Genomic DNA, 25,806 nt, shown 5'->3' with positions numbered 1-25,806 from the left:
CACTGCACCATAGGCCTCAGTGCCAGCAGGTGTTTAACATTAAAGGTTTACAGTTCCAAAGCCACAAGTGTAACAGTCGGCTTATAAATTGTACAAATTAGTTATTTACAGACCGTAACATTTAATTGTGGACTTGTGAAATAAAGTACAGGTGTACATTGACATGAACTTGCAATTTTCTGTTTTTAATGTCAGTGATTCCAGGAATCGTAAAATCCTTGTTTAGCACAAACAGGCCAGTTTGATCAAAATTTGGGTAATTAAGAGGTTTTTTTTTTTTTATTGCAAACATTCATTTGTCAAAACTGAAGTCACATTGTCAGAACTCCTCACACAGAAAGTGAAACAGAGGTCAATGCAGACCAAACTAATTTTTCATTGCTTTCACACAAAATGTGGTCGGTGGAATTTTCCAAAATCCATGAAGCCCTTCCTCATATATACTCCAACATATTCGGCTATGTACTTGCAGCACATTTTTTCCAGTACTAACATAATGTTTTTAAAGCTGTTACAGACATGTGCAATGATGGTAAATTTCATGCTGTAGTAACCACAATGAAACCTAATATAGAAATGGCCAGAAAAGACACACAGTGTGAGGTTGATGAGAACTTTTGGACAAATGCAGGAGACAGGGAGGACTAGAACCTGGATGAGTGATTTGTAAACACTGCAGTTTCGCAGGCCTTTTATAAAAGTACATCACTTGATGATGAAAATTGTAAGTTATACTGCATTCATGTGCTTCTTGCATGGTCCCATCTCCTGTGTTGAGAACTTGTTCTTCCGCCTTTAATGTGTTCAACTCATAACCTAGAAAGAACATGGATACAAGGAGGAAGACAAGATGTCTTTTAGCGCTCAGATTTATTTGTTAGTTATAATTCAGTGATCATTATAGATATCAATAACATTTAACTAACAGTTTACTAAAGATTAACTAATGTAATTAATATTTAGAGTTACCAAATAACTTTTACTGAGGTCACCCAAAGGGACTGAAACTAAACTAGGCATACATGGCAGTAATATATTGATATGCAATATGTGAATTACAGTTAACATTAAAAAAAACATTTTTTTGCTGCCTTTTTCTACAAATGTTTTCAACTCAAGCATCAAAGTTTTCCCAGACTGGCTGAGTTGTTTCAACTTCAGAGTGCATTAAAATTAGTTTTCAAATTGTCAGCAAAATCTGGAAAAATATGTTTCTGACAAGTTGCCATTTTTATTGTATAAAAAAACCACTGATCCATCTGAAAAATCTTTTACACTTGGATAAATCTGTACTGTGTAATGAATGCTCCCTGTAAGTTCGATGAGTGACAAACCCACCCAGGTGAGACTTGCTGCCAGCGCCGCGGTCTTATTTTGACATGTTTGAGTCAGATAACCTGTTTGGCCAAGGTGTAGAGTGGTTATCCAGACTGTATGAAGAGTTTTGAAAATTGGCGTCAATATAGACCAATGCTTGTAAGTAACTGAAAAAAAAGAACCCTGATTGAAGACAATGTGTTTGATGAACACATAATTCCAGATTCTTCCACATTAAACTGTAAGAACAGCCAATCCAAGTAGGTTTTCTTCAACCCAAAAGCATTTGAGGCCTACTTAATATATTGAACTCATCCTCATCTTTAAGATATTTGCGGAAATGCAGCTGGAGGAAGAAGAGAATTCTTCCAGAATTATGTATATAAATGCACTTAATGGTCAATTTGTTGATTCAATACTGCTAACTAGCAATAGAATATTCCACATTTGTGTACCAATAATGTTAAGCTTCCACAATTCTTGGTGTGAATACAAATGTGCATCTGCCAAATACCGTATATCTTTATTAAATAAATCAATAAACATGTTAAAGTGTCAACAATAATATAATCACATGAAATCTAATTAGTGCAATAAGCTCCCAGACAACTGACACTAGAGATTATAAACTCAGCTACCAAAGCATTCATTTCTGTTCAATTCCTGTGCTATTTCTGTTCATACTATGAATAAAGGAGCAGAAATTTGACACTTGTAAATAAAAATGAAACTTGTAAATTTCAAAGCTTTTTTACACAGCAGTTGCTAATAAGTGGCAAAAAAAAAAAAGGCGAAAGAGGTTGTTTGGATAAAAGCAGCCCATAGTTAGTTGCAGTGTCGTTGAAGTCATGAGACTGAGGTGTAGTATGTTCATACCATTATGTTTGTATGTGTAAAAATGTGCAATTCTCATGTACTTCTGTCCATCACAGTTCATTTTCTGCAGTAACCTTAGGTCCAATGTAACAGTCTCACTGGCTTTTGGTCAAGGGAACCCATGGAAATGCTAACTTCCGGGTTGGACTATAAATATGTGTCTTTCCTCTGTACTTTCCATTTTTAAGTCCTGTTACATCTGATAAGAGTTTCTATGCACATTTTTATTGCTGCTTCATTTTGTCTCTTGGTTTCTTTACAGGCAGCGTCTGATGAAAGATATGACCAAAAATTCCCCATGAAAATTAGAAATTATACCCTTGTATTCTTTTTCCAGCCTTTCTTTTTTCATTTTCCACTGTAAAAGGTCTAAATACAACAACACCTGCTCGTCTGCTGCTGATGTGTCTCCTCTGTTAAACAGATCATTGGTATAAGAACTGTGTCACATGCATTTTGCTGTACTTGATCTCGGGCCGAGCCCGTGTAGCTCTGTAGAGTTAAATGTTTTAAGGACTATTATGTAGTTTGGTGCCTACCTTGGACTGTTGTTTTGTAGGTTATTTTGTCATACAACAAAGGAAATGTTCTATATGATATATGGAATTAAACTGTGCATTACATGAAAAAAATGGTCAGTAATGAAAGATTCCCCAACCCCACCCCCCAGGCTCCATGCCGTGCTGAGCTACAGAGAGCCCTGGACAGGCTGGCTTCGAACACCCGCACACATGATGATCTCTTCACGATCCCCATTCCCAACTGTGACAAGAATGGAGATTTCCATGCAAAACAGGTCTGTGACCTCATTATGAATGATGGAATTTAACAGGCCGCTCTTTGGCTGCATGTATTAGTGAGGAGTGAATCTTTATTATGATTTCCAATACAAATAAAATGCCTACCTTTCAAACCACATCAGCAAAGTCTGGGCCAAAACACACGTGCAGCTGATGAAACTCTGCCTCACTAGTTCAAGATCAACACAAAATTGTCTCCAAACAGACGCTCCTATGAGAGAGAAACAAGTGAAGGCCTTGTTATTCTAGGCCCACATGTAAAGTGATTTACTTTCACAAATCAAGAGTTGAACTGTGTGTGAAGAGGTTTCCCTGAAACTGCTGGACAACAATCACTTCATTGCAGTGATGGATGAAATTAGCTCTTGTATTCAGTTTCTTTTATTTGCAAGACTTGGCAACTATGCAGATAAGAGTGAGAGAATTAGTGAACATGAAAACACAGATAAGGTTCCTCTGAACTATGTAATCAAAGCAGGAGAAGCAGAGTCCATGATAAAAGCAAAGGCCCCAGTCATCAAGAGACGGAGTGATGTTGATTGTGTAACATGGTTAAAGTGTCTGGGTCTGCACAGATTCAGAGACATCTGTTTACTGTTTAACTAAAACTGCACTGTGATAAAGCCTATTGGGAAGTAAAGGCTCAGGTCATGAGGGGCAACCTTGGACCATTTTATGGTGGCTGGGAGCTTGTGATTGTGTGAACTGATCTTGAGGGCTTCTTGAAACTGCAAATCACTGCAAATGAGTGTTAAATCCCACCAGACATTCTGAATTGTATTGTAGGAATAGTTAAAAGTTCAAAGAAGGAATGTCAGGGGCTTGAAAAACAAGGTTTAATAATTCTATTCAATCAAATATTATCGAATATTTCACAGAGTTTAAAAGTCTTGGATGCTTAAATGCAACACAAAAGATTTGAATGATACCTTATGAATACATTACACGCATATTTTTGTGCATCCCCCCAGTGTCCAGCTACATTATCAGTGTGCCTCTGCAAACGCCTGTAAAGCTAAATGCCAGACACTCCACTGTTTCAAGAGTCCAGTGGAAAATTCATTATTTTAAGATAGCTGTGGCAGCACTGTGGTGAAGGTCTGGCTAGGTTTAGGCTTAAAAAATATTTGGTTAGGTGACTGAAGTAATCATGATGGTAAAATACAAATAAATAAATACTTTTAAAAATAGCCATGATTGCAAATCCCCAAACATTTGCTTAAAACACCCTGTTTTGTTAGGAGAACAATGGCTTCAAATGTCCTGACATCTTGCTCCTGGCTCGTAACTGCGTGGGTTATATATGACTTCCATTTCCAAGACAGAAGTATGTGGAGTGAATGAGAACGGCCCGCTTAATTCCGCAGTGACTCGCTCTCATCTTTTGAGGAATAATGTGAAAAAAAGACAGATGAACTAGTGCGTTGAGAATAAAATTATCTTACAATAACTGCTTGTCCTAAAACAGTTTCTTGTAGTAAAAGAAGGAATTGAGTGAGTGTATAAAGGCTCAGTAAAACATACAGAAGCACTGTGAACCATCAGAAGCTAACCTGGTGGTGTCTCAGGTTGGAATCAGGCTACTGCAATTAAATTTTACAATTGGCTGATCCTGTGGCATGATGTAATGTAGGCAACAAACCCCCATCCATTCTATAAAACCAAACTCCCCCCAGTTTACAGACTGTCGTGACGAGTGTTTCAACATTTGCCCCCACATTCTCTACTGGTAACATTTTGCCTCACTTCCAGGAATATCCAGACATCAGGCATCAGGATGCCAGTGAAGCAGTCACCATTTTTCTTTCCTCCATCTCTCATGTTTAAGACAAACAGCAAAACCATAAATTGCAATGTAAGTGGGGACAGTAGTTCAGTGGGGCTCATGTGGCTTCTGCGAGGGAAAAGTCTTCCATCTAAAGAAAAAGTTCCGCATCATTCTCCAGATCATTTGGCTCTTCACTGTGACAACTTTTTCAACAAATTCCATTCAAAACAAAGAGGTTAAATTCTATTTCAGTAAGCCTGACCTCATGTTGACCCCAAATGTTAAGAGACGATGGTGAGATTGTCTGTTAAGAGAACATGTAAGTGTCTGAAGAGGGTCAAATGCAAACACGATCCAACGTTAAAATAAAAGTTTTGTTAAGAACGGCTTCAACGTCGACTTCTGTATTTCAGTGCGTTCTTGCAGCTGAAGACATACTCAGGGGGGTTCACAATTAAGCCTGATTTATGCTTCTGCGTCGTGGCGACGCCGTACCTACGCCGTCAATGCAGACCCCTACGCCGTAGCCCGACATGCACCTCCAAAAAATCCTGACTACGCGTCGCGTCAACGCGTAGTGACGTGAATGTCAACGGACTGTGATTGGTCCGCTCACACGATGTTTCCGGTTCAGCACAACAACACCGCCATTTTTAAAGTTTCTGTGGTGAGAGCAACACGCAAAAATAAAAATGGACCAAGCCGAAGAAAGAGTTATCGAGGAGGTTCGCAAGTATGACCACCTTTACAACTTCCATTGTTGTCTCTGTCTCTGACCCATGTGCTATGACCGGAAGAAAACTAAGGAATTCGACAAGAGTCCCCCAAAACCATACGAAGATAAAGCCACACCCCTCTAGTGGCTTGGCGGTGAATTACAGAGCAACGCGTTCCCTCGACGCAGAACTATAAATGCACAATGACGACGTAGGGGCTACGGCGTAGGTACGGCGTAGGTACGGCGTAGGTACGGCATAGGTACGGCGTAGGTACGGCGTCGCCACGACGCAGAAGCATAAATCAGGCTTTAGATTGGTTAAATATGAATTGTAGTGCATTACGTTTTGAACATTTAAGTACAAAGAGTGAATGAGGACAGATGAGACGATCTTCAGTTCAGTACATTACACACGTGAGGAAGCACAGCCATGGACTGTGTAAATGACAAAATCTGACAATTCAGCAGATGACAAAGATCAATTGGTGGTATGAGGTTTTACAAAACAATCAGCTGACACAGCCTCCGAAAATACGAGCGCAAGATGAAGAATTGTCCAGATATACGACAAGCAATGTCACAGCATGATAAGGGCATGAGGATGCTTTTATGTTTTCCACCTTCCATTAACTCACTCACTGCATGTTAAACCAAGAATTGCAAACTTCTTGACACCTCTGAGACAGTTTGTGTTAAGAGTGCATACAGTAGCAGGCTGACACGAGTATGGCTTTTCCCTCCAGTCCTGTCCCACTCTTGTGACTCAGTGAAATAAATCCTGACCCACCGGAGAAATGTCAGGCTCTCGTGTACTGCTCAGGGATGACGTAGGCGTAGTCTGACCCAGAGCAATGTGAGCACAGGCCAAGGGGTTGGGGAGGAGGGACAATTATGCTTCAGTACACGAGAAGGCAACCGCACCAAGAGCGAATGCACCCTAAAATGTTCTCTATCTCTATCTGCCTATAGTGCCATCCTGCACGTGACGGCCAGCGGGGGAAGTGCTGGTGTGTGGATCAAAAGACGGGCATGAGGCTGCCGGGGCCGCTGGAGCTGCGAGGGGATCTGGACTGCCACCAGTTGATAACTGCTACTCTACGGGATTGAGATGTGCAGAGTTGCATTGAGAGTGCAGGACCAGCCGGATCGCACTGGTGCTTATTAGTAGTTCTACATGAGGAAAGGCCCTGGAGCCTCACTTCATCTGAGGCCAATGGTACTTGTGTGTGTGAAACAAAAAGGAAACCATTGAATTGAGTTATTTTGCTGTTTTGTTTTCTTTGAGTCTTTTGAGCACTTGTCATGTATTGTTTCTACTGTGTGACCTTAAGACTGATAGTCTTTAGACACATGCGCTTTAAAGTGGCAAGAAAAACAAGATTTTTTTAACAGAAATAGTTGTGATCTGTATTAGAGAGTGGAATGTTTTGTTTTCCCTAGTTTAACTACAGTAGAATATTCTTGAAAAGCGACAAGAAACTGCATCAAATCAGCAACATAATCAGACCAGAGGTAGTCTTTCTGCATGGAGCACTCGATCATCAGGACAAACCAGAAAGATTCTCCATCACAAGATCTTCTACTACTCATTTTAAACATAGTTTGTTGAATCAATTGTAATATGCGGCTTGTATTCTAGTCTCACAGTCTACTCTCCCACTCATCGGTAAAGTCAAACAAATGTGTGTTGGAAACACAGAAATTAGTTTAGCAAAAGATGGAATGAGAACAAGTGAAAAGAAACAGGGGTGACAAAGTCATTTGACAACCCTACGTCACTGAGCTTTTCACAACATCAAGGCAAAAGTGAAACGAGAGATTAGTTTGAATGTGACAGCCCCGAAAAGATTTGCTTTTTCACTCTTTAGTTAACTCTTGTCTTTGTAGACAAGCTCGCTGTCCTTGTCCTCTCTCTCTCTCTCTCTCTCTCTCTCTCTCTCTCTCTCTCTCTCTCTCTCTCACCCAGAAGGACTGGCAGTGCAGCTGGACTAGTTGCTCTGTGTACTGCTGATAGGATAATCTTATTTCTCCAGCTGGTGCTAAGATGCCAGTGTGACTGTGTGTGCTTCAACATACAGACTTTCTTTAGACTGCTTGGCAGAACTTTGGTGGTGCTATACACTGACTGTGCCAAATTACAAAAGAAAAAAAATAGCTTCTGCACTTTTTGGGGCATTGGAAAGGAAGACTGGGATTTTCCAGAAGTCAAGCAATTAGCATCAGCAAGTCTGAAGATCACGTGCACTAACCATTGACATAAGCTTCCCACATGTGTTTGCAATGTCGTACATTAGCTTTGCACTATCACCTCAACTAACTGGCTGAATGTTTCATTGGCCTGTTGTACAATCGCAGGCACGATGCGTGTGAAATACAAAGTGTAATAGTCTTTAATGATTAAGCTCCTGGCAGCATAACAACTCCTATCTAACATGAAGCTTTGAATGAGGACTTTGGTGTTAGAGTAGAGATAGCTTAATGGTCACATGTGGATGCAAGAATTTCTTCTATCACACATAAATAAGTGTAAACCTGGGCAAGTGAGATAGTATCACATCAGATATTTGAGAATTTGATTGTGCTGGTGGAGACTATCTTGGCTTTAGGGAAGACTTTTGCCACTGCCAGAAATGAACAGCCAGTTTCATCTGTTCCTTGGGAGAATTGGGTTATTGCAAAAATTAATCCTGTGTTGGACAGATGATCAGAGTCCAAGAGACAAGAGGGTCATTCCTTTCATTATTCATCAGACTACCGGCTTCTCTTACATCTCTGTAGCACATTTACTGCATCATCAGCTGCCCAGATTTTCAGCTACCTGTATATGACCTACATAGATAAGCGAGACCATCAGGCAGCAGAGCCGCTATTTCTAGATGGTGATTCTAAAAGCCTCTTTTCTGGTTGGTTTCCCCACAAAATAACATGGAAAAAAATTACAGTAGCCAAGCAAGAAAAGCTAGGCTGTCAGGTCAGAGATAGACTCGCTTTTAAGTATGCGCTTGCGTGCATATAATGGCGGCCTCCTGTATCCTGCATCCATTTGGAGCATTGGTTGTCCACGTCCTCAGACATTAATGCTAAGTGTACGCAAGAGGAAACACTCACATGAACAGTAGGGGCCATGTAAAGGCAGTGGGGATGTGATGACATTGGTGGAAAATTTGGAAAAGAAGTTAACAAACCAAGTCCACATTTACCTGCATCTATACGATGTGTCATTGTCTTGGTGAGGTGTTTTACAAGACACGAACACTTGTAAAACTAACCCGAAGCAAGCCAGAGACCATTATGTCCAAACACAGCAGAAAAAGTGAAGTGGGGGCAGAAAATGGTCAATTTTGTCTACCAGTCATCAGATGCCTGAGCTGGCTGAACTGTTTTATTGCAGGTCCACTGAGACCAATTTTTCACAAAATACAGTGCTGTACATTGCACTTCCACTAGCTAAAATACTTCATGTCAAGACGCTTCTTTGTGTTCACAATCCTCCTCCATTGTTCTTCTTTTGGGTTTTACAAGAAATCCAGATGTTGTCTGTATGTCTGGTGTGCCCTCTAGTGGAATCCTTCAGTTACACACGACATAAATGGGCAAGTATGCGAACAAGCATGCTCACAACACAGCCTGTTGTCCAAATGAACGGGTGGTTAAAAAGCAAATATATCTTCGGCCTTATTTAAGTAGATGTCCTTCCGTTACACTGTGACTACCCTGGAGAGACGTCTGGCTCGACCTGTCTTCATTCTGCGAACAGTAGAAAAATACGCTGCGGATCGTTTGTATGTCTGTAAGCCAAACATAATTGTAGTGATCGGTGCTAAAGCCAGGAAACCCTTGAAAAATAGCATGGGGTCGGGGGGGGGGGTTATCTATAAGGGAAAACTTGTTGTTATATTAATGTTCACTGTATATATCTACAATTATTCACCAAAAGAACCTAACAGACCTGCCTTATTTAAGATCCTTTTTTAGTCCCACGACGGGCAAATTCACAATTTCACAAATGTACATCATAACTTGCCATCTTCAGTCATTTTGAGGATGCTATTAGCTAAATAGTTGAGAGGTTGTTGTTATTTCACATGGGGGGTGGGGGGGTGGCAGCAAACACAAAGTGGAAGCGGCGGAGACTTGGTCCTGGAAATAATGGCATCACTATTCCGCCAAACTAGACTGTATGTAATGTAAAACAATATTCCAAGGATGCACCGATTGTGATGTAACAATTTTGCTAATGGCTGAAAGCTGACATCAATATCAATTTTTTCGCCTTTGCTGTTTTTCCATTGTGTGTCGAGAAATCTTCGAAATAGAAAATCATTAAACAGTAATTAACAACGGCTTCAAAATCGGTCAGTACGTTTATGACGGATCTTTCAAGAAGCACAAGTTAAATCACAGAAATATATGAAAACAATTTAGTATGTTGTGTCACATTAACAAACAGTAGCCACTGTCAGTAGTAAACACCATCTGATAGGCCTATGGTTAGGTGCATGCCTACAATGTTTACTAGGCTAGCTACAACGTTGCATGCTTCACCAACATCATATAGTTCTTCATCTTATACATGGATACAAGACCTCACTACTATGCATAATTCAAATTAAACATGTTGCATCCTACTTTCACTTATTTTTTTTATGACAAATGCATAGTTGTAGCCAGCTACCAAACAGCCAGAATAAATCTGGTCTTCGTTCTGGTAAGCGCCGCAGTGGCCAGAGGGGGCGCCAGAGTCTATAAAAAAACGAAAATTCATTATTGCTGAATCATGTGTGGATTGTCAAAAGTCCTTGATTCATTTGTACACAAAAAAAGTAAGTGTATTTTTTGTGCACCTTGGTATGGTATGCTTATTCTTAAAAACTTACATGGATTTGCTGTTAGGTGAAAACTACGTGCATACATATAACACCATTACTTTAACATAAAATGGTCTCATCATGGTTTAATTTCAGCTCTGCTTTGAAGCTATAGAGTTTGGGGGACCAATATAATTGAATTATGAAACATATGGACATACAAATATGCCAACCAATAACAATATGAAATGGAAAACCCTAACAACATATTTTCACAGACACATTATGTATAAAATTCATCGTCATTAATGTTTTGAAAACAAATATGATTAAAGTTAAACTGTTTTGTGGTTATTTTAACCAATAACGTAAGATCAGGTCCAACACCTTCAACACCTCCAATCAAATCACTGATGCCAAGGACCACTTTTAACGTTTGCTGGAAATAGTGCATTGTCATCTGATTGGTAGTTTTGTTCGTATCCAGTGTAAGTGCATCCAAAGGTAGTTCACCAAAACACTGACAGAGAGACAGAAGATGCAATGGGTAGAGAATAAATGCTACAGCTTAGAAATCTCAAAAACCAAATATCCTAAAATCTTTCCAAAGACTACTAGCATGGTATCTGAAGACGTCAGTATATGTAGTGGACTGCATGCAAACGACAACAGTTCTAACACAATCCTAGCCAACCATTCACATGTTCATGTATCAGTCAAATCTTTGAGAGAAGGCCTACTAACCACATAAACTGTGTATTTAAGCTATTTTATGTTTCTTGATCTCTAACCTTGCTGTACTGAAGTGAACTGTATTTGCATTTCTTGAGACTAGACTGTTCCTGTTTGCCTTTAATATTACCTGTTAATGTATTAGAAGATACAAAGTAACGTTTGCATGCATAGAAAAGAACCAGGGGTTGGAAACTTGTGTGTATCTTGTCCACAACAGGACTGTTATATTCAAACACTGTAGTGATGAATGAACTGAAATATAGAGTTTAAACCGATGAAATGATAAGTTACATTGTAAATGTTTACCTGTTAAAAATGTACACATTGTAATACATCAATTAAAACACTTTAGAAACGGCAATGTTGTTGTCATTAGTAGTAGTAATAAGGCATCAATGGCTCTACACTTGCAACACTTTGTAACACTTGCTGGACAATGTGTCATAAAGCAGCTGGACTGACATGAGTGGAGCAAATACGCAGTGGAAATTCCAGTACAACTTGATCGTGTGCTTAAGGTGCATACATATTTGCAAGGCACTTCAATAATGCTACTAGGAGGGGACGACATGTGATTTCTTCTTACTCTGACAATGATGTTATTTAGTTTGAGGTTGTCAGAAAATACTTTTAACAAGACAGTTTTATATTCAGTTAAAAGAGAGGAAATGTAACAACATCCATCCTCGTCTTCCGCTTATTCCTTACTAGTAAGGGTCGCGGGGGGGCTGGAGCCTATCCCAGCATCTACGGGCGAGAGGCGGGGTGGACAGGTCACCAGTCCATCGCAGGGCCAACACACAGAGACGAACAACCATTCACACTCACATTCATTCCTACGGTCAATTTAGAGAATCCAATCAGCCTCGTCCCCAAATTGCATGTCTTTGAATGGTGGGAAGAAGCTGGAGTACCTGGAGAGAACCCACGCAGGCACGGGGAGAACATGGAGACTCCACACAGAAAGATCCCGCGCCCGAGCCAGGACTCGAACCCGGAACCTTCTTGCTGTGAGGCCACAGTGCTAACCACTGCACCACCGTGCAGCCTGTAACAACATTCTAATTAAAATAATTAACATCAGGAAATGTCTCGATGGTTAAGATCATCATGACATGAACTCATCCCCAAAAAGACAGGTGGAGTGTAATTTTCCATCAAGCTGTTTAAAAGACTAACAATAGAACTGCAAGACTGTGAAATTATTTGGTGAACCAAATGTTTTATTGGGCCAATGCTATTTTAGAAAAAAAATGTAATGTGCCTCAACTCCTAAATGGCCAAAACATGTAAGAAGAAGAAGAGAAGGAAGGACAGAGTGAGACACAGATTTAGACAAAACAGAGAAAGAGGGAAGGGTAAGAGAGGGAGATAGTGTGGAGGGCAGGTGGACCCAACACCAGAGATTGGCAGCAAGCAGGCAGAACTCAAGTAATTAGGTATTCAGTCCATAAACAAATGAACAACAGGTGGCAACACATGAGAGCAGGATGGCAGCTGATTGGGTAGGACATGACAGGAAGGGTTAATTTGAATACTCCATTTTGCTTAGACTAACTATAAGAGACTAACGGTGAACGTATCTCTGTGGTGCCATGACAAGCACTGTTTAAATTCTCTAAAACACATTGGAAAGGAGCTCCAATGATAGCTCCTGTTGCATAGGATACACTGAGCCATCCTTCCATAAAGGAGATGAGACAATGCCATCACACGATCCCTTGCAGCAGTAAATTAGACAGAGGCTCACTCAGCTGTTCACCACAAAAAAAAAAAAAACAACCTACTGGCAGCAAGGAATGCAAATCATCATATCGTCATATAGCTGACCCTCCATCTAAAGCTTTGTTCAAATTATTTGAAAATCAGCATCACAAATATACATGATTTTGTTTTTGTGTCCTTTTTCTGAATTAACAAATGCAAATCCACATTATCTTCATGAGTGATTGGAATAGAATTTAAATCAGAACCAGAACCTGTTTTTCACGAAAGAGTTTTCTCTGGAGTTCTTACAACAACAGCTTTTAGTTTTGCTGTTCATGTCCAACGATATTTGCTGCTGCAGGGACGTTACAGCACACAGAGACACATCTATAAGGACTTCTTAGCAGCCTCCTTGGTCTTTAAATTACCATAAACCATAAAACAAGCAAAAAACATCAGTGAAACACAGCAAATACATTTAAATTAGAGGTAAAGGAGGATGGGGGCTGCACGGTGGTGCAGTGGTTAGCACTGTGGCCTCACAGCAAGAAGATTCTGGGTTCGAGTCCTGGCTCGGGCACGGGATCTTTCTGTGTGGAGTCTCCATGTTCTCCCCGTGTCTGCGTGGGTTCTCTCCGGGTACTCCGGCTTCTTCCCACCATCCAAAAACATGCAATTGGGGACGAGGCTGATTGGATTCTCTAAATTGACTGTAGGTATGATTGTGAGTGTGAATGGTTGTTCGTCTCTCTATGTTGGCCCTGCGATGGATTGGCGACCTGTCCAGGGTGAACCCCGCCTCTCACCCGTTGACGCTGGGATAGGCTCCAGCCCCCCCGCGACCCTTAATGTGTAGGAATAAGCGGAAGATGACGATGGATGGATGGTAAAGGAGGATGGCTGCTCTGTGTGTGTGTGTGTGTGTGTGTAGTTGTTGTTCATATCTTATGCCATACACTTCTATGATTTAACTGTCTATTTAAAAAAGCTCACCTACCATTTTCTGTAGTGGTCCCAGTTATATTTGTTGTCAAAAGCATAACTAACACTCCAGTTGCAATTTGCTTTATAATGAACTGAACAACTGGGGTAAAACCTCACCATCACTGCTGTGGAAAACAGCTGTATACAGATGTTCTAGTGAGTTCCACCTGAGAGCCGCTGCACCTCCCAGGAAGTAGAAAGCTATGTTTTAATAATTTGAAGCTAAAATACTGCTTACAAACAGTACAATCTTCAAATTCATTCTGTCTTCGGCTCATCAGTGATGGTAAAAGTATCAGAACACAATCAAATCAAATCCAATCCAATCCATCTAACGAAACATTTAAGGCCTTAAACATTCAGCATCTTTACGGTTTAGATCATTAACCATCATTGAAATGAATAAGAGAGAAGACTTTATTGTTTGCAAACACTATGTTGCTTTACAGCCATTGCAATGTGAAGACAAAAGGTTTTGCTGTAGCTTTGATCCTGCGGTCAGCTGCTAAACTGTGCCGCATTAGTGGGACGACAGCTTTACATTGCCAGCGTCTGCTGCAGTGCTGTACGGCACTTTGCACTGATTCACTTTGATCGAGCATCAGCCAATGACATGCTCATCACCCAATCGATGACCAATACCGCAACTATCATCACCAAGCAACGACTGGGGGGGCACGGAGGATGTGAGAGGAATGGAGAGACATTATAAGCAGGGGTAAGGGACACAGACAGTCGGGGGGGGGGGGGATTGTAATTCACAGTGTATCAGTGACAAACAAAAACTTTTCTCTGCTCATCTGGCTTGGCATTGAGCTGAGTCTTGTAGGCGGGGCTGGACCCCTAATTACTCCTGATGAGTCCACCATCAGTGTGTGAGCGTGTGTGTGTGAATGCGTGAATAAGGTGACACTGAAGCACTTAAGTACTACTAATGTAGAGAGGCAATATATAAAAATGGATCATTTACCATATTGGCTGTCTTGACAGGAGTAAGAGCTTTGCTCACGAATTGGTTAATAGAGACATCAGATTTGTGGAATTAGACACAGACGTTTTGGATTCACAGAGAAACATTTTCGGGCTGGGGAGCCAGGGTGGCCTCCAGGTTAAGACACATCCCATGAAACCATTAGGTCGGTAGTTCAACCCCGGTAGTGGGCCTCTCTTGCAGGTCATATCTCCCCAAAAGAGAGAAGCAATCTAGAGGATGGGTTGATTTGAGGGAGACAAAGTTGTAGCTGGCTGTCTACAAGGGCTCCACTGATGTGTTTTCCAGTGTCGATACCGTGTAACTGGAATCAAGGAGCCCAATATCTGGAACTGATTTGTGGTAAAAATTAAAATCCCGGTGTTAAAAGTCAGAATAACAAAAACTCCAGTGCTTAAGTTTGTTGAAATGCTTTTAAGCATATGTTTAATCATAAGAGAACTTTGCAACATTATCATAAAACAAAAAGAGCAAGTGTTTACTGAAATCATAGATAAAAACAAAATACGATACGGACAGAGAGAGGTGGTTATAGTAGAATTAAGGTAGTGTAAAGTACAATATAGAATGCGTGACTTTGTCAACCCACTGTTTTGGTATGTTTCACAGTTCAATTAAGGTAAGAGTTTCATATCGTGTATGATATAAATATTGTCAAACAGGACAGTTTACGTTAATATGTGGACCAAAAGACTGTAAATTTGAGTGCAAACCTTCCAAACAGAGGGCACAGATTTCAGGGATGAGAATTGGAGTGCAAACATTTACAGTTTTGCATATTTTTCTCAAATGATACCAGGCAGGCTCCTTGTCAGCGTATACAAAGCTGCACAATGTCGTGATTACATGTGCTACAGGATATACTCCTCGGCACGTATGGGAATTCTCATCAGTTTATCTGCTGTTTTCATGAGAAAGGTAAAAGTCAGAGGCAGAGAGAGTTCATAAATATCTGTAATACCTCAAGTCAGCAGGACAATCTAATTTTTACACACAATAAGGGGTAACAATCCAAATATCTCAGGAATGATACATCATAATAATGTGACTTCAGCAGCATCTAAAAATACCTCCATGGTTCACCACCAGAGTAAACTTTCAAGTCTGCTTAGTTCCAGTAGCTGGGTCTATTTTGGAGAGCTCACAGGCTTAAGAACTGGGTCTGAATCCGTGTTACAAGAACAGCTTTATGGGTTTTCCTCTGATTGATCGAAAATGTCACAGCCCTTTTTCTGCCCCTGGGCATCCACAATCCCACAGCTGTGCCTGGGAGGCCCTTTGTGTGTGTGTGTGTTAAGTCTGCACAGTAGCTTACAGGAGGCATGTGACCTCCAGCCTACCTCCAGATGTATTTCACCACAGCTGTCCAATGGCTAACAAGGTCTCGGCCACACCGTGTGGAATCTAGTCCCTGTCCCATCCACTGATGTCCCTGCCTGCACCTGCTGAATGAAAACGTGTAATGAAGCATCACACCTCATGAGATCACAACAGTGTCCACATGCATATCATACAAGTTGCAGGTCAAGCAGAACTCAAATAAGCTATCAAGTGTGCAGTGTACCAGAAAGACACTGGGTCACAATGAACACAGTCAATTAACACATCTAAAATGAGTTCTATTCAGGTTGAATGGACTGATGTGTAAGCTAAATCCTGCTGGCTTTGGATTGTTTATTTTTAGGGAACACACTATTACAACTACTGACCTGGGCAGCTCTCCAACAATGTGAGCAAGAATTCTAAGTATTTCAGTTCTAATAACACAGTAGGGTGAATGGGGTAACCTTGATTTTCTCCAAAAGCTTAGAATCATATGAAGCATCCATAATTAAACAGCATGGTGACATAATAAAATATTCCAACTTTTTCTAATAACTGTAGAGATTTAAAAAAAAAAAAAAGTTTGGAGATTACAGGGCATCAGCAATGACATGGCACATTTTCAACACATGTTTACTTGCGTGATCAAGTAGGTCAGCTTTTACTTCTATAATAGTACTAAGTGAGGAATTGCCATGTTGCAAATCTGTCACATCTTACTGTACCTCTTTTTTTCCTGTGGACTGCAACTATCGAGGACAAACATGTCTCTGCTGTAGCACATCGGTGAGACAGCAGAGACAGCTGGAGGGACCAGCGCCCAGGCGAAGCACAGCTGTAATGAGGAGGGGGTGGGGGTGCAATTCTGGAAGATTCTGCAGGAATCTTCCGACTGGACCCCATTTCATTCTTTATTGTAGACTGTTTCTCCGTGCTAGCTAAGTGGTTAGCATTCCCTGTCAAAGCCACAACGTACACACTGTGGTGGGGACTAAAGGTTTTAGGGTGAGTTTGCTGGCCGCCACTTTAGAATACATGCTTACTTTTCACCATCAAAAGCAAAGAGAATGTGTGCATCTGTAGATGTGTTGCTTTGACTTGACGCTGCATGCTAATAGCTCAGAGATGCCATTTTCATTTTCATTGACCTAGCTTGCTGGGTGCTGATCATTTAGCTATCCGTCAGCCTGCTGGTGACATCCTCCACCAGCTGATTAGCTTAACTAGCCACATGCCTACGGTCCTCACATGCCATGAAAATATCCTACAACATGTTAGCGTATGTTGATGTGTCCGTTACTCGCGTCTGCTGTAAATTTCCTGACCTTGCTGGACAGAAAAAACAATTATTACGGTCCGTAAGCTAGCAGTAAAGCATACCGTTGCCACCTTTAGCTTGCTAGCATAGCTACCGCTCGTGTACTAGACCAAACTAGCGGTGTAGAGCTACAAGAACGATGAAAACGAATCACGTCGAACACCCTCTACTATTCCCATATCTCTGCCCTGTAAGCATAAGCTATCTTCGGAAGTGGACACTATGATTGACAAAATTCACTCTGTTTAATTGAAATCGCTGTAGTTTATTCAGAAACGTTTATAGATTGACAATGCACTGTTAACATGCTAACTTTAAGCTAACGTAGCCTAGGGTTAGTAATTGCCCACTTGACCATATTTCTATCTCTATGTTGTTCTGTAAACGCCCACATCATAGCACGCTATTCTTCTCTAAAATGTGTTTATTACAGAACCAATGACCGGAACAGACTGACTGTGATACCGGCTCATCACTGCAAGCATGTCAAGTAAGGAATTGCAGTATTTTTAGTTGTTATGCGTTAAAGTCTTTGTAGTTGATGATGGGAACAAATAAACAAAACATTCTCTCAAATACTCTACATCAGATGATCTCCAATAACACTGCAGTGAATAAAATGTATCAGAGGAAACTTCAATGCTGACAGCTTACATGTCATGTCTATTTTGGCATTAATTCCTTTCCTTTACTTATGCAAATACATTAAACAATAATTCAGTTAAATCAAAGGATTAGGAAAAGCGTGTTGTTTCACTCCATTTGATATTTCATCTGGACTTTTTCTTTTACAACAGAAAGGCCATCCTATGCCCCTCCCCCTCCCCCTGCCCCTACAACTGTAAGTATCCCTAAATAGATTTTGCTTCCAGCATTAACCATGTCTCCTTAATATTAAGAGTTTTTTTTTTTAGACTTGAGTTTATCTGTGTTCCAATGATTGATTTCACAGACTGCAGTGATTTTGCAGAACTAAAAATGACAGAGACTGATGTGCTGATGCGCCCCTGCTTCTGAAAAGATATAGTCCCAGCATGATTTCAAGTTTCTTTATTTTGCATTTCTCAGCTTCTTTCATTGGTTACTTTAATTTTTGTCGTATGCTTTACCTCCCCTCCTTCTTTTATGTCATTTCTCATTCGTGTTTCTGTCTCATTTTTTTCCATTAGCAAATGCCCAACACTACGGGGTTTGTGGGGTACAACCCATACAGCCATCTGGCCTACAACAACTACAGACTGGGAGGGAGCCAAAGCAGCAACAGTCGGGTAACGGTATGAATATTAACATAGAGAAAGCACGGTGACTGTAAATGTCAGGCAGATCCAGCTGGAAATAGTCATATCTAGAACAAGTCGTTTCCAAAGCACTACACTGCAGGAGCCTCTGTGAGCAACGACAGACGTGCAACTTTTCAAACTAACCTTTGTTTTGCTTGATTGACATTCGAAGTATTTTTCCATTTCCGTTGTTGAAAGAGCTCATGCTACAGACAAATCAGTATGAGAAGAAGCCAAACTCACTCCCATCAGTGAGAGTGAATCTGAAATGTGTGTCATTAAACGTGTTCTGCTGCTGCCATCACAGTGAAGACTGGCTAAAAGTCCATCTGCGTGTATTCAAATACCACCTGCCTTTCAAAGTCTGCATTTCTGACAGCCATGTTAAGTAACCCATGCCATCAGTGTTGCCATGGAATTACAGACTCGCTGCTTGGCATGGCTCTGGCTGCTGAGCAGTAATTCAGTCGCTGCATGCAAGCTCTGCTTGGCTGACTCTGATAATGGCATTATGTCTCACAGTGGGCAAATCTCATCTTAAGTGGGATTTTCTTAACTTTGTTTTTCATAGTCAGTGCTATTCCATTGTCCTCTGGGGTTCTAAGATGTATATGCCCTCAAGCTGACAGTAATTACATGAGGTTAATTGAAATGATAAGAAAATTCTTTAATGCATCTTGTCATTTTTCAAATTTTTTTATGTCAAATTTAAGTTGTCCTTAGTTTAATTCAGCAAGCATGTCTTAATGATTGCTTTGTCACTCAGTATTACCACGACATTAAGGTCACTTTCCTTTTCTTTCCAGAATTCCTCTGGAATAAATATCCCAAAGCCACCCAAGCCACCTGATAAGCCCTTGATGCCATATATGAGATATAGTCGTAAGGTAAGTACACAGTGTTTAATTGCTGCCTTTCGCATTATCATGTGCTCTGTTTCAGACAGGATTCTTTGATTTGTATGTATTCTGTAAGCTGTGATAAATACACACAGTGTTTGACACACTAATAGTTTCTAACAAGGTAGGTGTGCAGTAGTTGATTTAAGCTAGGACAGTCCACATTACAGAGTGGGATTTATCAACTTGGAGATGGAGCTTAAAGCACACGGCCTCCTCTGGTTTGTGACCTCTCTGCAAAGAGATAACCACGTATAGCCCCTCCAATCCAACCCAACCCCACACCCATGTCTGGTTCTCATCACCAGGTTTGGGATCAAGTAAAAGCCTCCAATCCTGATCTGAAGCTATGGGAAATTGGGAAGATAATCGGTGGCATGTGGAGGGACCTCACTGATGAGGAGAAACAGGATTATTTGAATGACTACGAAGCAGAGAAGGTTGGTTGTTTTACAAAGGGATGTTTATGGGTCTTTTTCTGATGGATGACCAATAGATATGTCTCCAACAGTTGTGGGTCCCTCCAGTCATCATTGCTTCCTTTCTTACAGTCCTGAGTAACCATCCTTCCTCATCCTGTCCTAGTTGATAGAAACACATGTTGTACCTTCTTGCCTTCTGTGTTTCCTTGTCATTCCTGTCATCTTCCCCACCATAGATTGAGTATAATGAGAGCATGAAGGCCTATCACAACTCGCCAGCCTACCTGGCCTACGTCAATGCAAAAAGCCGTGCCGAGGCAGCTCTGGAAGAGGAGAGCCGCCAGAGGCAGTCCAGACTTGACAAGGGTGAGCCTTACATGAGTATTCAGCCAGCGGAGGATCCAGATGGTAAGGCCACTCAGCTGAAAGCGTTGTCTCCCAAGGTTTAGAGCACTGTGACAAAGCTGTAATTACTGTAGCACGACCACACAGAGACTGTTATCTTATTCCCTGCTCCTACACTGCTATTACCAGCCACTTGGTAATTTGGTTTTGGTAATTTCATTTCTGGTTTTTAAGCTGCAAACGGGAACACAATTTGTCTTTGTTTTGCACATCTATTTACATTATGTAGATATTCTGGGCATTGGTTTAGACATAATTGCAAAATTAACATTGTTTTTGCTGTTGTTTTTAAAGACTGATGCACACACACACACACACACACACACACACACACACACAAGCACGTGCGCATATACAAAGGCCAGAAGAAGACATTTGAGTTACACCCACCTCAAGGAAATGATGCTTGCCTTGTCTCGCTGGCCTACAGCAAGGCAGGAAAACTGTACAGATAAAACAAATTGCAATGTAGAAACACCCTCCACCATAAAAACATTCAAGCTGGCATTCCGGTTGGGTTTTGTTTTCAGCTGGCTGGGCATGTGTTGCTGATTAAATAAGATTTAGCTCTGGCTGTATGTGTTGATAAAAAGTCTTAAGGATGTTAAGCTGCTGCCATACATCATTTCTTACTGCTCTTTTCTTAATTCATCAAACATCAAATACATCACCAAGGCTTGCAGAAATAAAGATTTTTGTCATAAAACTAAGGATTAAGCTGTCATGGACCATTCCAAGGTGTAATGTGCTAAAAATCGGTGACTAAAATCCTCTGAAGGAACATTCACAATGTAGTAGGATGGTGCTTTGCTAAAAACAAAATTTAAACCACGTATAGATGAGACTTAATTTCAGCAGAGAAACGTACATGCTGCTTGCACACTTACAGACTTTGTCACCTCCCTTGTCGGTTCCCTCTTTTGCTGTCAGTGCATCACGAAACCAGAAAACATGGCTGATCTGATACATTTCTTCCCTTTGGAAAGTTTAAAAGTTGCACAGAACCCTGAATAGTACCTACCCAGAGCTCCTGTAAGACCTAATTTCATGTCTAGCCATGTTTTTATTGAAATTTAAAACAAATTTTATGCAAAATTTTAGAAATGCCACAAAATAAAAATGAAAGCCATTTCTCTCAACTGGTTTAGAGTAAACAAGGCTACATAGTGTGTATTTCTGTCAGAAGATGGCAGTGTAGGTAACGTCACTTAGCATTGTAACAAGTAGCCTAGAAGAAGGTTCTAGAATACTTACCTTCAGTTGGACAACTCGCAGTTGTTCTACCTGCACAGTTGTCAAAATGTAACTGGTGGTGAAATGATTTGCGATATTAGAGGTTATGTTATTTTTAAAATCGTTATTCCTATTTTCATTGAAAACCTAATTAAACTAAAAACTTGGTTAAACAATTGTTTTAGAGGGAGGGGTCAGATTTTTTTGTTTCCGTCCACATTTTCTAATGTGACTCAAAATATAACGATGGGAAGACAGTCAATATTTATCACTAAATGGAAATACAACTACAATGTCAAGTAGTGATTTATCCTAGCACCTGCACACTTTGGCTTTCCCATACATCTTAACGTCTTTGCCAAGATTAATTATATCACAAGTAAACACCAAATGGAGATGTCAAAATGTGAATTTGTTTTATAAAATATGAAATGATATGTAGAGTCAAAAAGACACGTCAGGAAAGACCCAAATTTGGTCATGCACAGCACATGATGTTCTCTCTAAAACAAGGCTAAATGACACCAAACGAGCAGCTACACAGCTGCAGCACAGGCCTGTAAATGTCCCGTGTACAGGACCCTGAACCGTATCTGTCAACTGTTGTACTCGATGGATCGGCGTTCACCAATACTGTCGTCATAACAATGCCTGAACAAGGGTAAATAGGGAAAAACTGTAAGCTGTAAACAGTCAAAAAGTGCTTCCATGATGCTTTACCGTGTTGAAATGGTCTGTATTTCATTTCTCAATAAAAAGCCCATCTCAATCCATCTGGACTTAATTCTGCAACACTGCCATGTGGCAACAGTAACTAGCGATGATTATTGTGCTAAGGCTGTGTAGATTAACTGGATTTGGATATGACCTTCCTTCCCCATCATCTTGTGTTTAAATGGAGAGAGGCGGTATACATTTAAGACAAAAAGGAACATTGGCTGGCAATTGAAACTTGCAGACTACATCTTAAAACGTCAGGCCACATCCAACAGGTTATAATTAAAGCTTCTCCCATTCACCCAACAGTAAAGGTCCAGTTTTACTTACGGATGTAGTGTGGTATAGTGGCATATATTTAATTTTGAATAAACACTGGCGTGAGCAATTTACTATACTTGCATAATTTTGTTGTGTGCCATGTGTGTCCTGGCCCCTCAGACGATTTCCAGGTGCATACGTATGTGTGATCTAAGCAAGTTGTAAAGGTGCAAATGTATTTCATTTTTTCAGATTACGATGACGGGTTTTCCATAAAGCACTCGGCTGCAGCACGTTTCCAGCGCAACCACCGCCTGATCAGTGAGATCCTCAGTGAGAGTGTCGTCCCAGATGTGCGGTCAGTCGTGACTACTGCCCGCATGCAGGTCCTCAAGCGTCAGGTCCAGTCTTTGATGGTGCACCAGGTACAAACAAGCTTTACATCCATGTGCCTTATTACATTGAGCACTCGATAACAACTGTGGTGCCTGTGTGTCTCGTGTCACAGAGAAAGCTGGAAGCAGAGTTGCTCCAGATCGAAGACCGACACCAGGAGAAGAAACGAAAATTCATTGAAGCCACAGAGTCGTTCACAAATGAGCTCAAAAGGGTACGAGAGCTTTCATTTCAAACTCAGTCACATCACTTGCTCTCACGCAAGCTTCATTGTGCATGTTCAACTGTGCTGTGTATTGCGCTGGTTATGTGCCGGTCTACGTCTGCCTCACAGCCACCAGCTGCTGCTAACTCCATCCACATGTGTTGGCAACCATATAGCTGTCATCATTTACAATTTGTTGCTCTCATAATAACTGTTCTAAAATGAGACACAGCAGTGTTGTTAGATGCACTGCCTACTGTTGACAATAGGTGGCACCATTTGTAACTAATAGAGCCCTGACTGAGGGGTTAACTTTCAAGGTGGGAGCATAACTGAAACATGGTTAAATTATATTAAAGAGGAAATTCAGTCTCACACGCACATTCAGCCTTCACTCACACAAAATATCTGATCCCTATCAGTTTCTTTTACATTTGTTATTTAAGAAATAGCAACTGTGTTTCAGCTGTGCTGCATGAAGGTTGAAGTGGACATGGAGAAGATTTCTGCAGAGATTTCTGCAGCAGAAGAGGCAGCTCGCAAACGCATTGCAGAACGTGAGAAGGATGCTGGAGAGCGAGGTCCACGAGAGGCCCCAACCTGTGTGTTAGCAGAAGAAGAAAAGCATGTCTGTGCAACACATGGCAACAAGTCCCAGCATAGCTCTCTCAATGAAAGTAACTCTAAGGAAGGCGAGGAAACAGAGGCCAACCCCACAGATACTCCAGGTGAGCCACACTACCAGTCATCAGTGACTAAAGATGCTGTCTGGCTTCTTGATAGATTATTAACAGGTTATTGGTCACATGACTGATGCAGGGAAGCAGAAGGCCTCTGAAGAACTTGAGGCTCTTCCAGGCAGTGAGGAGGGAGCTTCGGAGGACAAGGAGAGCGTTCCAGAGGGGGCTATGGAGGAGGGAACCAGTGACAGTAACACTGGTTCAGAGACCACCTCTGCTCAGACAGAAGATGCCCCAACTAGTGAGCCATCAGAGGGGTCAAGCAGGGTGAGATCAGCCCACTGAGCCCGGACTTTAAGGCTGCCATTTCATCTGCTGGCCTCTGCTATCGTCCTCTGATAATCAGTATCGCACATTATCATCTCAGTTTATCACAGCATAGGAGGCACAGATAAATGGAACGAGTCTGAGGCAAAGATGACCTTAACAAATACATGAAAAATGTAAAGCACTTGAAGCTGACATAGAAGTTGTCCTGTTGAAACTGAGTAGCTGCGAAGTGCATCTCAAAAGCCTGTTTGAAAGCACCACATTTCCTCCACAGACCTTAGTGCCATTTGGAAGAATCCATGCAGGCTCACTTCAGCACATATCGATACATATCTCCCGTCTTACTCTCTAGCACTATTCCTGGCAGAACCCAAATGAAGATGAAAAAGCTGCCATGTGAAACAAAGATTGCTCAGTATTATATTTAACTTTATATTGTAGTGTCATTGTTGCTTTTATTGTTATTTTTGCATGTTGCAGTTAAAAAATAAGTTGGCATACTTGTAAAGAGTGGAGCTGGGTTACCTTCTCCTCTGCAGGAGAATATTTGTTTACTATCTGTATCAGTATTACAGTGCCCGTATTGTCTCAGGAGTTTTCCGTCACTAGTAGTAGATACTTCTGTTATTTATTATCAGCGTTTTTTTTTGTTTTTTTTTATCATACTCGTGTTGGTTGTACATCCATGTGTAAATCACATGATCATCAATGCTGTACTATGCTCAACTACCAGTGTTCTCAAGTTTGCTAGCTGTCAATCAAATCAAAAGCAGTACGCTTAGAACATTTGTGTTTTGGTCAATATTTCAATTTTTTCCTGAAAACTTTTAAATGAAGAGTCATTGTGTACACAGTGTTGCTGAGTTTTCTTCATGGATTTTCAAGCTGTTAAACAGCTTGAAGAAAAGTCATAAACATGCAGTCTTAAAATGAATTTCTTTTTGCATATTTATACCAATAAATTTTTCTACTCTGAGGAAATTCTCAATTACTCTTATTTACCCTAGATGTCTGCAAGGTGAGTATATCGTAAGAGCATGTAGAAGTGTACATTTTGAGTTTCTACAACAATGTGATGTCCTATTGGTGAAATTCTGGATTTATTTAGAAATTTGGCATGTGATGCTTAATAACTACTTACACAGTTACACTGGCGCTGAAAATGTGATATAATAGAATTCATAGACGTTTCTGTTTGTCCAAACACTTCAACTGAGGTCTCAATGTTGTGACATGCACAGAGGTTCATAGGCTTCAAAATTACGGTATTTCAAATAACAGAAGTGAGTAGAAATATTGCTCAACGCTGAGTACTTTCTTTGCTTTTGACATATTTTCATCTTTTATGTGCTTGCCCCACACCTAGGCCCTCACTGCAACGCTGAAAGAATAGTATGGTACAAGATCAACGTAGCTCTATTGTGATCCAGCATCATCTTTGTCCCTAAATGCCTCGTCAGCAGCAGACACCTCGTCACCTTCACCCGCTGTGAGAAAACGTGAGAAAGCCGTTGCTATTACAAGCACGTGCAACTATTAATTGACAACAACACCCCCACAGGCCGTGGGCTGACACTCGCTGTTATCTCTGCTGCTCAACTATGGCAGCGTTTGTATGTATGTACACTAAAGT

General features: G+C 40.9%; 2 protein-coding genes and 1 long non-coding RNA gene across 9 annotated transcripts in view; 2 read left to right on the top strand and 1 right to left on the bottom strand.

Moving 5' to 3' along the window:
- Positions 1–11,377, top strand: part of LOC147256903 (insulin-like growth factor-binding protein 4) — a 28,990-nt gene extending 17,613 nt beyond the window's left edge. The window contains exons 3-4 of the mRNA XM_086210590.1: positions 2,864–2,989; positions 6,449–11,377. Of these exons, the coding sequence (XP_086066716.1) occupies positions 2,864–2,989; positions 6,449–6,586 (264 nt within the window). The 3' untranslated portion in view covers positions 6,587–11,377. The remainder of the gene's footprint in view (positions 1–2,863; positions 2,990–6,448) is intronic.
- LOC147256902 (uncharacterized) lies at positions 134–17,422 on the bottom strand. Its single transcript, XR_015117532.1, has 4 exons — positions 16,753–17,422; positions 16,045–16,149; positions 3,099–3,204; positions 134–816 (listed from the first exon to the last, which is right to left on the bottom strand). It is a non-coding gene; the product is annotated as an uncharacterized LOC147256902 (long non-coding RNA).
- LOC147256901 (SWI/SNF-related matrix-associated actin-dependent regulator of chromatin subfamily E member 1-like) lies at positions 16,737–25,157 on the top strand. 7 transcript variants are annotated; one of them, XM_086210586.1, is made up of 11 exons: positions 16,737–17,032; positions 17,779–17,835; positions 18,143–18,186; positions 18,515–18,613; positions 19,432–19,512; positions 19,833–19,964; positions 20,183–20,354; positions 22,815–22,987; positions 23,071–23,172; positions 23,630–23,891; positions 23,983–25,157. In XM_086210586.1, the coding sequence occupies exons 2-11, from the start codon at positions 17,829–17,831 to the stop codon at positions 24,186–24,188; spliced, it is 1,278 nt and encodes a 425-aa protein (XP_086066712.1). In that variant the 5' UTR covers positions 16,737–17,032; positions 17,779–17,828; the 3' UTR covers positions 24,189–25,157. The 7 variants fall into 7 exon arrangements, with proteins under 7 accessions (XP_086066712.1, XP_086066713.1, XP_086066715.1 ...); XM_086210587.1 differs by having other exon boundaries at positions 18,515–18,619; positions 20,183–20,312; XM_086210583.1 differs by having other exon boundaries at positions 16,738–17,032; positions 18,515–18,619.
- The last annotated feature ends 649 nt before the right edge of the window (positions 25,158–25,806 follow it).

Source organism: Aulostomus chinensis, chromosome 8 (assembly GCF_037954235.1).
Source record: "Aulostomus chinensis isolate RoL2024-O1b breed Wild chromosome 8, RoL_Achi_v1.0, whole genome shotgun sequence".
NCBI classification, from domain to species: domain Eukaryota; kingdom Metazoa; phylum Chordata; class Actinopteri; order Syngnathiformes; family Aulostomidae; genus Aulostomus; species Aulostomus chinensis.
Note: the sequence above shows the minus strand (reverse complement) of the source record. Positions and strands in the feature narration are given on the sequence as shown.